Source organism: Sprattus sprattus (assembly GCF_963457725.1).
Source record: "Sprattus sprattus genome assembly, chromosome: 10".
NCBI lineage: Eukaryota > Metazoa > Chordata > Actinopteri > Clupeiformes > Clupeidae > Sprattus > Sprattus sprattus.
Genome location: NC_137908.1, coordinates 16,431,651 through 16,444,173, shown reverse-complemented (window position 1 = coordinate 16,444,173; position 12,523 = coordinate 16,431,651). Strand labels below are relative to the sequence as shown.

At 38.3% G+C, this 12,523-nt stretch overlaps 1 protein-coding gene across 1 annotated transcript; it reads right to left on the bottom strand.

Annotated features, from left to right (window-relative positions):
- Nucleotides 1-3,575: 3,575 nt before the first annotated feature.
- On the bottom strand, nucleotides 3,576-12,523 carry igfn1.3 (immunoglobulin like and fibronectin type III domain containing 1, tandem duplicate 3; the record flags this gene model as incomplete). The annotated part of the gene is made up of 23 exons (XM_080846076.1): nucleotides 3,576-3,853; nucleotides 4,046-4,381; nucleotides 4,547-4,843; nucleotides 5,179-5,371; nucleotides 5,451-5,536; nucleotides 5,628-5,936; nucleotides 6,050-6,178; nucleotides 6,356-6,535; nucleotides 7,000-7,296; nucleotides 7,404-7,697; nucleotides 7,880-8,024; nucleotides 8,189-8,313; nucleotides 8,823-9,350; nucleotides 9,499-9,771; nucleotides 9,943-10,105; nucleotides 10,215-10,328; nucleotides 10,829-11,012; nucleotides 11,109-11,148; nucleotides 11,252-11,293; nucleotides 11,423-11,522; nucleotides 11,846-11,985; nucleotides 12,093-12,215; nucleotides 12,475-12,523. 23 exons carry the CDS (start codon nucleotides 12,521-12,523, stop codon nucleotides 3,849-3,851), a joined length of 4,152 nt encoding a protein of 1,383 aa, XP_080702202.1. The 3' UTR covers nucleotides 3,576-3,848.

Below are 12,523 nucleotides of genomic sequence, written 5' to 3'. Positions count from 1 at the left end.
ACATTTGGCGCCCTAGGTAACTTTCACTCATTTATGACTGGCTGGCCCTCAATATTTTGATCATGTCTTTTTGTTAGTGTTGTCAAACGATTAAAATATTTAATCGCGATTAATCGCATTTTTGTCATAGTTAACTCAAAATTAATCGCGATTAAATTAATCAAAATGAATCGCGATCGCAAATTTGTATCTATTCTAAATGTCCCTTCAATAATTTTTTTCCATCATTTTTATTTTATTTTAATGCTCTTATCAACATGGAAAAGTGGATTGGCTTGCTTTAAGCAATGTATTATTTTATTGAAAAACATCATTGCCAAACAGGGCGGTACAAAATAAAATTATAAAGTGCACATATAAGATAAACAAGGACTCCGCCTATAGTGCAGTTAAACCATGGCTCAATATTTGTTTTTTTCAAATTTGCTGTGAACATAGAAGTCAGGCCTCTTATTTCAAAAACAAAAACCAATTAGGTTACCAATAAAAGGTAAGCCAACTACTTCTGTGCTTTCAACCAGCTGCCTGTTGACATTTTCAGACAACAGTGAAGCTCGCTTCTTTTGCACAACACAACTTTTAAAGGTAAACTTTCTATTCAGAAGCTTTTTATCATCTATTACGCCGTATCGCGCTCATCATTCACTCAAACGTGACGTTAGCCTACTACACAGTTTGGGAGGGCAAAAAGAACGTTCATCTAAAAAAAAAAAAAAAAAACAACGCGTTAATCGCGCGAAAAACAAATTAACGGCGTTAAAATGGGTTTGCGTTAACGCTGTTAATAACGCGTTAAACTGACAGCACTACTTTTTGTATAATGTATAATAAATGGACATATCATTTTTTTTATATACCCACCTCTGTAAAATCCTTAAAGAACTATGTGACAGGGAGTAGGAAGACTTTCAATGAAAAGGTACATCTTTTCTTCTTAACTCCATAAAAGTGCCCAGGGCAATTCTGGCATTCATGAAAGTTTTCTTATCTGGGATTCTTCTTGGCTAAGAACAGGATCTGAGGATTTACCTTTCTCCTTGGCACGTTTCCCTTCTTCTTACTTACTTTTATTTTTGAATTGTGCCCCGAATGGCTTTAGCCTCTTCATAGTTTCTTACGTCGACGTTGCTTGAACACAAAACTCAAAACATACCCATCAATGTGCACAACAAGGAGGTATGTACCCATTTCTCTTTACATTTTTGGCTAATTTTTCCGTTATGTTAGATTTATTTCTTTTAATGTCAAAATATTGGTTGAAGATATAAAAGGCGGCGCAGCAAATTCTGCCCAGCAAAAAAAAATTATTGTTTTTAATTTTTGGTGCCCCCCCTCTGAGGGGAGCCTTAGGCAACCGCCTATGTTCATGGAATTCCTCCTGTCCAATAAGAAATAGAGGATTTGTTTGACTGGATCTAACAGTTGTATAACAGAGATTGGAAGTGGGGAAGCTGGGATAGCAGAAATAGCACAACACTGGAAAACACAGGAGTACAACAACTTCTTTATAATGTACATGATTTATCATATTGAAGATGTGATAACACTGTGATGTTAACAAGAAGAGGAATGATTCAACACCTTTTACAGTCGAGAGTTAGTTCTCAAATTGACTGTGAAATGATTAACTACAAGAGCAAGGCAACAGCACTTGGTATACTACAACAACCTTGCTAGCTGTGTATTTTTCATTTTTTTCCCCTTGTATATAAAAAAAGCAAATCACTTCAGAAAAATTACCATTAAGAGTAAATGGATGCTGATAGTAGAATTCATGTTGTGATGCTTCAATTTTCCTTATTACTATTAATACTTTTAGTTTTAAGCAATTCCAAGAAAAAGTCTTGACTGACAAACTCACAATGTATTTTGAATAATCACATGATAGTAGACGTTAAGGCTGGTGTCATTATTTGACCCTGTTGCTGAAATAAGGAGCAGCCATTTGGGGTTTTACATTACTGACAGTAGGTGTACTATTCACAAGGGAAGTGCCAACGCATTTTTAGGCTTGGATTTCCAAAATGGAAGGATGAATTTTTAGCATAGCTGGCGGTTGAACAGGCAAGTGTGAATTCAGACATTTTAACACTTAAGTGCACTGTAGAATAGGATTCCTCTGGAGACCATGTAGAATGTCTGACAACACTCAGAGAAAGCATTTATTCTATGCATAGTTAAAAGTCCTCAGAACTGTGTGAACACGGTCTCACAAGCAAGTAGAATATTTTTGGAAACCTTTTGGTGCTCGAGTCCATGCTCTTACTCAGCTCTGGCATGGGAGGACGTGATCTGAGAGGCGTGATATCCCTCAAGACGGGTCAAAGGTCAAACGCCTTTCATATTCCCACAGTAAACAATGCAGGCTGCCTGTCACTGAGTCACCCGACACATGCTATCTCACATGTGTCATGAGTTAGCTGTGTGTGGTCATTTTCTTCATGGGCAATAAATGAGTCTTCTCACCAAACCCCTGTAGCTTGCACGCATGAAACCGTTATGGGAAAGTTTAGTGCACAGTGGGTTGTAGGCTGTACTATCTCAGACTTTTCACAAAACGCAATACACGGCCATGAGGCAGGCTGCATCTCAAATTAAATGAAATGTTTTCTTTTTCTAGCCCAGAATGGAAATCTGAAATATGGACAAATATGATGTCTTTATTTTTCATGTGTGCACAATTGGCTAGCATTACATCTGTATTTGATACACAGTAAGATCCGTTTTATGGTAGTCTGTTTTTGACCAGAAGAACATTTAAACATCAAATTGAAAGAAAGATCCTAGCTATGTCAGGAAATCTTAGTTTGGATGATGGCACAGTCAACCTGGAGCCAGTGAGGGTTTCACAGTATTTTACACCCAGCTGAGCTCCACCTGATGTTCCACCCCTCAGCATAGTCATCCCGTAGGCTTGTTTTACCATCTGTCACAAGGCCTCACACATTTCTTTTTTACTGCCAGTATGTGCCAGTGTTCCTTTAGTGTTTATTTTAGGGAATAATGGAAGGCGATAAACCAAGGTCAAGGTAGCATATATAGAAGATAAAGACTGGGCCAGCTGAAGCCAAATGCCTTAACCTATGCCAAATGTCTCAAGTGTAACCAGCCATTAAATAAAAAGGAACAGAAAAACAATGTAAAAGAAGTGACAGTGTCAAGATTTGTGTTTTTGCCTATTTATCCTGCAATAAATATTTTACAAGGAAGTCTGACATGAGGTAATGACATTTACAAGCTGGTCAGTTGCTAAGCAGAACTCAATATCAGTTAACCCCCTGCATAAATCATCCTAACCCTTGTAGCAAGCACAACAATATTGGAGCAGTACATTTGGAAGATTGTGTTTGTGAGTGGGTGGAGGGATTCAGTATTTCCTATTCAAATACATTGATTAATTCATGGATGAATCAAATCATGGATGCTCTTTTAAGCAAAAAATATCAGACATTATTAGCACGCATTAATGCAAAGAAATGATTATGAGAATGAGTGACAATTGCCAAAAGTAATTTTATTGGGCAAATAACACATATGTAGGCACTTTTTAAGAATTGATGTCCTTACTACATGCCATTGCTACACAAAGTGAACATTCTTCAAGAATCTGTCTAGTATGTGTTTGAACACCATGAAAAATATGATGCAAGAATATATATTTGATTTTCATTTCTGTTCGTTTATTAGGCCGCATTTCCAACATTTTCATTCAGGTGTTTATTTGGGCCTTCATAGAATTTAAATTACAAAACTAATCATGACATTCATTACAACTATGAAAAAGCAACTAATTTCTCTGCAATGTAGTGTTCTCGTTTTGAACTTCAGTCATTGCAGCTCCAATTCCTTTATTCTGAAAGATAAAAAAGCATTAATGAACAAAATATCCTTTTGAATCTCTGGTAAACCTATTTGGTTCAACCTTAGTTGTGTCAAACATGATTTTAAAAAGTGATTTTGTTCACCTTCTCAGTCTCAGTCTCAATAAACACAATAAAGCAAAAAAAAAAAAAAAAATCTCAGTTTCAACAACCAAGATTCATACCTTGTGTGCTGTGAACTGTCAGCTTGGTAGAGCACTCTGCCCTGCCTTGTTGGTTCTCGGCAATGACTTTGTACTCTCCGTTGTCCTTGGGGCCCACTCTCAAGATTAGCATGGAGCAGACGCCGCATGTGTTGGTGATTAAGTAATTGGGGTTGGTGTTGATACTGATGTTATTGCGGTACCATGTGACGTAAGGTGCAGGGTTTCCTCTGACGGCACAGCTCATGTAACACTCGTAGCTCTCAGGGGTGCTGCGGGTCTTCAGCGGGACCAGGAAAGAAGGCACTGTCTCAAACGTACAGCTCTTGGATTCAGGCATGTTCAGAGTGAACTTGTCTGTGAAACAGAAAAAATACAAATGTCCTACTTGGATACTGATTCAAAGATTTAACTGATGCAAGTATTTAAATGTAATTTGGGGGCTGTATTTCATATTGTTTATAAAAAGTCAGCTTAAGTCAGTTGAGGAAATTTCAGTATACAGTATGTTTTGGATAATACCTTTCTTCCTGACCACTTCCCATTTACGAGACTCTGAAGGGTCAGAAAGTCCCATGTCATTTTTGGCATACACCCGGAAATTGTACTCTCGCCCAGGCATGATGTTCACAGCAGTGAAGTTGTTGTTGAAGAGGCGATCAGCCACAGTTTGCCAAGTGCGCTTAGCTGAGTCTCGCTTCATCACTACATAGTGGAGCCTGTCATCACGCTTTTCATCTGGGGATGGTGTCCAGGAGACAGTAACAGTACCTGGGACATTCTGCTCTAGCTCCACTGGGCCTGGGGGCTTGGGGTCATCTGTATATTAAGTGATGAAGTGTTAAAGCTGCAATATTTTATCTCATATGACTCAAATTTGAATACAATTTTTTTCAACGTCGGATTAAACGTTAAGAGGCCACACAAACCCTTGGAAACGGCAGATAATAACTCCTAGAAGATTATAAATATTTATCTAAATACAACAAAAATCGATTTCAGAAGGATATGGTCAGATATTTTTGAATACAATCCTTGTAATGGTCAAAAATAATTTCAGAGTAAGTAGATGCAGTGCTTTTTCAAAGGCCTACAATAACAAAATAATCAAAAAGCGCATTTTTGCGAATGTTCAGTAGATATTGTAGTATTACCTGTGACTCTAATCTCAGTGCTGAAGGTTTCTTGCCCAACAATGTTTTTGAGAATGATGGTGTAAATTCCAGTGTCTGAACGTTCCGATGAAGGAATCAGAAGCTGTGATGTGCCTTCAGCATTGCTTACAGTAATTTTTTTAGATACGGGCGTGCCATCTTTCAACCAAGTTATTTTTGGCATGGGTGAGGCCTGCAAATATTAAAAAATGGGAGATCACACACGTTCTTATTGATATCAGAAATTGCTAAATTCCTGAATACACAAATACCTTAAAGTTGATGTTGACTCGTGTTGAATTCCCAGCTCTCACGACCATGAAGCTTTTCATTTTACGATCTGTAAATGTTGGCCTCACTGGAGAAATACAGGAGCAAAAGTCAGATTGTTAACACCGGTAGAAATAGTTTTGTGGATTATCCTCAGTAATTGAATTTCAGTAATCTACCTGGAGGTGGCATTGCAATAATGTAGTTGTCTAAATTTTGAGGCTCTCCATCTCCTCCCTCATTAGTGGCACACACTCTGACCCAGTACATGGCCATGGACTTCAAACCGATGATGGTGAAGGAGGTGGAGATGATGGCATTTGAGTTAGAACGAGCCCATTCAGTCACTTCAGCAGGCCTGATCTCCACATAGTAGCCTTTGGCCTCATCCTGCACCCCTTCCTCCTCTTTGGGTTTAGTCCAGCCAAGGGACAAAGACGTGTAAGTGGAATCTGTCACCTTAAGATCAATGACTTTTCCAGGGGGTTCTGGAATATGAGTAAATATAAATATTAACTTTGTAATGTAAATGGAACTTTACATGGATATACTGTACAAGCATGATCAAATGTTCTGTTTAAATGTGTAGATATAGTCTTACTCTTTGGATCTCTGGCGAACACGAACTCAGAAGGGGTGCTTGGTTCTCCAGCCCCAGAGAAATTGATGGCTGACACTCTGAATTCATACTCTATTCCCTCAACTACGTCTTTCACTGGATATGGTTTTGCTAGAAGTGTTGAAGAGATACTTTAGACATATATAATGATACAAAAAATATTAGCAGAATAACATCAGCATGGGATGTGCGTTAATATCACAGATACCATTCATACTTAACAGCATCTCCCTCTGCTTTTAAAGTAGAAATGTAAAATATAATTTAATTTGGAATGCACTTTCACACCTTTAATGGGTTCATCTGGTGGGTTTACAGGGCCCCATAAATTGCTGCCTCTCTTGCGTTTCTCCAGGTTGTAGCCCACAATGTTAGTTCCTCCAGTGTTGGTTGGGGGACTCCAGGACAAATTGATGCAATCCTTGAATGCACTGACCACCTTGGGCGTAGAGGGAGGACCAGGGTAAGCTGTGGAATTAAATAGCAAAAATATTGAGCTTCTAACTAACATTCGTGTAGACATAAGTGTCAGATCACAGTCTCATACCAACCTGATGGAAAACTAAAGGAAAATGGACATGGGCAAAGGCTGCTTTATTTATTTAGAATTATTTGAGTTAAATTGAATTCATTATATTTTCATTACAGAGACGTGTGAGAGCGTATTTGAAGGCCTGCACGTAAGCACATTACTATTAGTAACCATAGTGATGTAGAAAGTGAAGAGCAGGAGTGAGAAAAAAGGATACTCACAAACTCAATCAAATTGACAAATATGTCAGCGATTAGTCCATATGTAAGACTACAGAAAAGCTTTTTTGTATTAATGTGCTCTATCATCGCTATTTTCCATCACGAAGGTCTGATTTGGAGGAAGTCCTCATGTAACATAACAGAGGTAATAATGTTAATCTTATATCTCCCACACTCACCTTTGGTGCCAGCCTGGAAATCATCTGTCTCCATTACCTCACTTGTGCCCTCTGAGGTTATGGTCCTGATGCGATAGCAGTACTTCCTCCCGTGGTCCACGTCCGTGTCCCTGTAGTGAGGTACATCAGGAATCATACCAATCTTCTTCCAAGTGTTGCGTCCCAGTTGCTGACGTTCTAGGTTGTAGTTTATCACAGGAGACCCTCCGTCATCCTTTGATGGTCTCCACTTTATCTCCACACAGTTGGCTGAGGCTTCTACTATTTCAACAGGACCCTGGGGAGGTGTAGGCTTATCTGAAAGGTGAGAACAGACACCACCACAGTTTGCAACATCAAAAGAATGAAAGAGAAAAAGAGAGTCACTCTATAAAGATGCATTTTGTCAACATGGTTTTACTGACCAATGACTATGAGCTGGGATAGAGCTTCAATAGTTCCAAACTCATTTTTTAACTTAAGTTTAATCCCTCCAGTTTGTTTCCGCTGGCACTTGTTGAGAAGCAGACGACTGTGAGTGGATGATTTCTCGAGTTTTATATTTGTGTCATCAAAGAGCTCTTCGTCCTCGCTGTACCATTGGATCTTCATTGGCTCTCGGCCTTCAAAGGTCAGCTTGAAGGTGGCGCTCTGGCCTGTTTTTATGATCACTGGCTCTGAGAATTTAGCCAGATCATCTGGATCAATCCTAGGTGGATCTGCAAAATATCGGAGATAATGGCATGTTTCATTCTCTTAGACCACTGCAGTGCCATTGAATAATATACCTAGTTAAGTTAGGCAAAAAAATCAACAAAGTACAAATGTAGGTTTCTGAACATTTAATATGACTCTTTCAAAATGTTTGTTTATATATCAAATTATTTAATTGGTTTCTTACCTTCAATAATCACCATGGCCTCGGTTTTACGTCCGTCAGCCTCAAAGCGGTATTTCCCAGAATCTTCCTCTACACACTTTGTAATGATAAGCTTGTGATAAGCTCCATCCTTAACGAGAGTCAATCCATCCTCCTCTGAGGTTAACTAAACACAAATTTGGGACTGTGAGTGCATTTTAGGAGGAGAGCACAACATTCAATGTTGAGTGAATATGAATTCATCCATTTCATGTGAAGTGATCACAAAATAATCTTACTTTATATACTTTATTTACTTTGTCAGATGTCAGATGGCTTTGCATGACTTACTTCTTCCCCATCTTTGAACCATACTCCCTCACAGTTTTCGCTGCTCAACTTGCAGACCAACTCTGCGGACTGTCCCATAATAGCATTGATGTCTGATAGTCCACAGGTGAAGTGGACACCAGGATCTGAAATATGCATCAGGTGTGACATCAATTATTTAGATGTTAGAGATAATGAGGTTTAATTTACTACTAGATCCTGGAAAAACTAAAAATCTTCCGAAACTAGATGGAAAAATGTATGACGTCAACATTTGAAAGAAGGAAATGAAATAATAAGATAAAATACAAGCTTAAATAATCAATAATCATAGCAAGCTTTTTACAAGCACATGTTCAAAATTTTAGATAAAATGTTTGGTCAACATGTCATACTTTCACCTGCACCAACTTCGATGTCCACTACCAGAAAAGCAATGTAAGAATATGTGTTGTATGTATCAATAATACTAGTAATTCAATAACATAATCATTTTTTTAAAACAATACATGTTTTTGTGTGCATCAATATTAAAATATGTCTTTGAAATGCAGTTACAGTATTTCAAAGTCGTAGGAACATTTTCACCAATCGTCAATCTAACTTTATAATAATTCATCTCTTATAAGAGTTTATGGGTATTCACATAGCTTACCAATGACCGTGTCAGGGACCAGTGGGCCTGTCCTAACCCTTTTCTTCTTCTCCACCTCCTCCTCCTCAATAATAGGGGGTTCCTCTTTGGGTAAGACTGGCTCCTCTGTAATTTCAACTGCTTGCTCAACAACTTCCTCCACTTCAACTTCCTCCACTTCAACTTCCTCCACTTCAACTTCAACTTCAACGTTCTCTACCAACACCTCAGGCTTTGGTTTAGGGGCTACCTTTTTTTTCACAATCTTTTTGGCTGGAGCTGGAGTCTTGACTGGTTCTATGACTGGTTCTTTGACTGGTTCTGCTTGTGGTTCTTCGGGTGCAGGTGCTTCAGGTTTTGGAGGCGGTTCTGGTTTAGGTTCAGCCGCCTTTTTCTCTGCTTGTGCCTGTTTCACCTTCTCCACAATCTCCGCCCTCTGGGTCTGGATCTTTTCGCTCTGCTCTGCAGCGATCTTTGCTAGGTCAATTCCACTACCACCAGCCGTGGTGGTTTTACGAACTTTCTTCTTGCCCGGCTCACTTTTGTCAGCTATGCCAAGAATAGGAATATTAAAAAAAGTGAAGACAGGAGATTGATACATTTGCCATCATGGGTAAGATAATATAGATCCTGTTAGCAAACGTATTCCAAAGTATCAATTATCACTACTTTAACAGTAATTGTAGAATGAGGTTACCTTCTACCACCAGCCATGCATTGCAGGACTTGATTCCAGCAACAGCTGCGTATATTCCCTTGTCTAGTTGCAGGCAGTCTTTCACTACCAATCTGTGAATGAGCTTGTCCTCAGAAACTTCGATGTCATACTTCTCGCCTTGCACCAGGGGCACATTCTTCCCCATCCATTTGATCTGATCCATTGGCTGGGATAAAACACATTCAAAGGCAGCATCCTCTCTTTCACTGGCCTTCACTTCTTGAATCTTGACTAAGAAGTCCACTTCTGGAACTGCGGACAGGAGACACGGAAATGTTGTTTATTTTTTGCGTATGTTAATTAAGATTGATTTCAAATGTTCCTTTCCCTGCCATGCACATTTCCCCTTTCACCTTCACTGAAATGTTAACGTGCATGTTTAGCATATACTACAGGGAGGGGCTAAGTTAACAGCGGCCTTACTTTTAAAGTCTGTTGAGAAGATATTGACACCCTCAACATCCACTTGGTATAATCCGGCATCTTCTGGCAAAAGGTCCTTAACTGAAAACACAAATTTTTTCCCTATCTGTTTTAGGGAATGCTTCTCTTCATCTTCTGTAGTAAATTGAACCATTTCCCCATCCTGTCAAAAACAAAAACAAAAATTAGCCGGTTTAGCATATTAAACTTTGACACTGTTTAGAATTGATGGATGGATTAAAACACAACACAAACAAGCACATCAGTCTTACTTTGAATAGGAAGATCCTTGAATTAGGGTCTTTGAGGTCCATTTCAAATTCAAATTGAGCACATCCCTCCGATTTGACTTCAATTGGTTTCAGATTACTCAGTTGACTTACAAACTGCGAAGGGCATTTTACAATGACAAAGTGCAAAGACAATGACAGTTAAAGCAACGCACTGAATGTATGGCACAGGATATTAATATTAATTGTACTTTTCTTCAGAATGTTGTTAAAAGTTCCATTGAATTGAATGGGCTATCCCAACATTTGGAAGTTTGATATTTCTTGATATTGTAACTTAAAGTCAACAAATAATATGTATGCAACACCTGAATCTTGTCATTTTTATTTGTGTAAAGAACTATTTGTCTCAGCAAAAAACACTTAAGAGGAATGTCTTTTGCCTTTTTTTTGCAAATAACCAAATAATATGTTTAGTCCATTGCGTGTTGGGGTCCCACCCGGCTGTCTGGATTTATTTTCCAATACTGAGACTATACATTATCCCATACATAGTTGTCAAAGCAGTATGTTAGACCTTAACTTTATTGGGACAATCCTGAACTCATCAAGTATTGTGCCTCAGCTAAGATAAATATAAAGCTATTGGACTGCACCTGTGCCTGCTCCTCTTCTCTTTCCTGCTTTTTCATCTTCAGTTTCTTCAGCATCCCACGGAAATCTGTGACTCCATACTCCATACAGATGCGCTCATAGTCTTTCTTGTCCGCACTAAGCAAAACTTCCCAAAACTTTTCATCTATCTCCCCATCCTTCTTCTCGTCTTTAGGCCGCTCAGCTCTTTAAGGAGAGTACAATACAGTTATGATATTTGATATTATGATCATTAAACCATTATATGGTCTACAAGTGTGTGTCTGTGGTGTTTTTACTTACCGTGTCTTGCGGAGTTTTGGTGGTGGAATTTCCTTGTGCGCTAAAAATGTTGATTCATGGCGTTACATACTGGTTACCCTTATTTATTTATTTTGTTTCCTTGTCAAACATAAACAACTTAATTCTATTTCTGCGTTGTTTACCTGTTCTGGACTCTTGCAAAGCTTTGCTCTTCTTGAATCCCACTTGAATTAGCAAAGCAACAGTATCAAAATAATGTATGAATAATATAATACAACAAAGAACAAATGTAGCACGTACAAAGGTTCACATTAGGAAAGACTTTGACATGCACGTACAAAAAATGTACTCACCTTCAATGATATTAAGTGCTGCAGTGACAACAGCTTTTCCAAATTCGTTGACTGCATAGCACTTATATGTATCAGCTTGATCTGAACCCACATTTGGCATCTGTTTGAATGTAAATAATGTAAGCAAAATCCTCTTAAAGAGACAAATGGGAAATTGATTTTAGGGATATCTGTCAAGACAGCGTTGCCAGCATTTGTCTTTGTGACAAGTCGTTATTTGTGAAAAGCACTTAAGAAAGAGAGGATCTATTTAATTCACGTACTGCATACTTTCATTCACACATGATTTTGAAAGATTGTTGTGTTTAAGAACTCATTTCATCATTTGGTTGTGTTCATTTGGTCATGTCAAATGATCATGTCATAGTTTCCCTTTGATACTCAATCCAGTCAATCCATATGAAAATGGGGGAATTCTGGCACCTGCAGCTGGTGCTCTCCAGAAATTGGGTCAAAAGTGGATTGATATGTTTCAGGGTCATCAATGCTGCCATTATTCCTTCTCCAGGACACAGTTGGCGTTGGATTGCCTGTCACTATAGCCTTAAAAATAGCCAGTTTACCTGCAAAAACAATATTGAATTAAAGTAGTAAGGGTTGTGATGGTATGATGCATGATATAATTTGAAAGTCATTACATGGCAGTCATCTCATAGCAAGCATTTCCTACCTTCTTGAATTGTAAGACCAATTGGTTTGCGAGTGATGTCGGGGGTGGTCATTCCCTCTGGAAGCTCCTCAACATATTGTGTGATCATTACTCCGGGGCATCTGGACCTCCTCTTGATTTTCACTACAGTGGCAGAAGAATTGTGAACTCGTGGACAGTTTTTCTACTTTAAGGAAATCTTGTTATTACATATGTGCTATGGACTGATAATATTAACATACTCTGAAATAAATATTATGATAAAAATATTATTATTCACCTCATTTTCAGCCTACTTAAGTGAATTCAATGCATAGTATTAGTAATCTTGGAGTCTTTGGCAGAACATTTACATTTAAAATGGTTTACTATTGTTTTCTATACCATTGTGACATTTTCTTACCTTGCCCAGTTGCAGTAGGTTCTTCATCTTTTATCTTCCTGAATTTCAT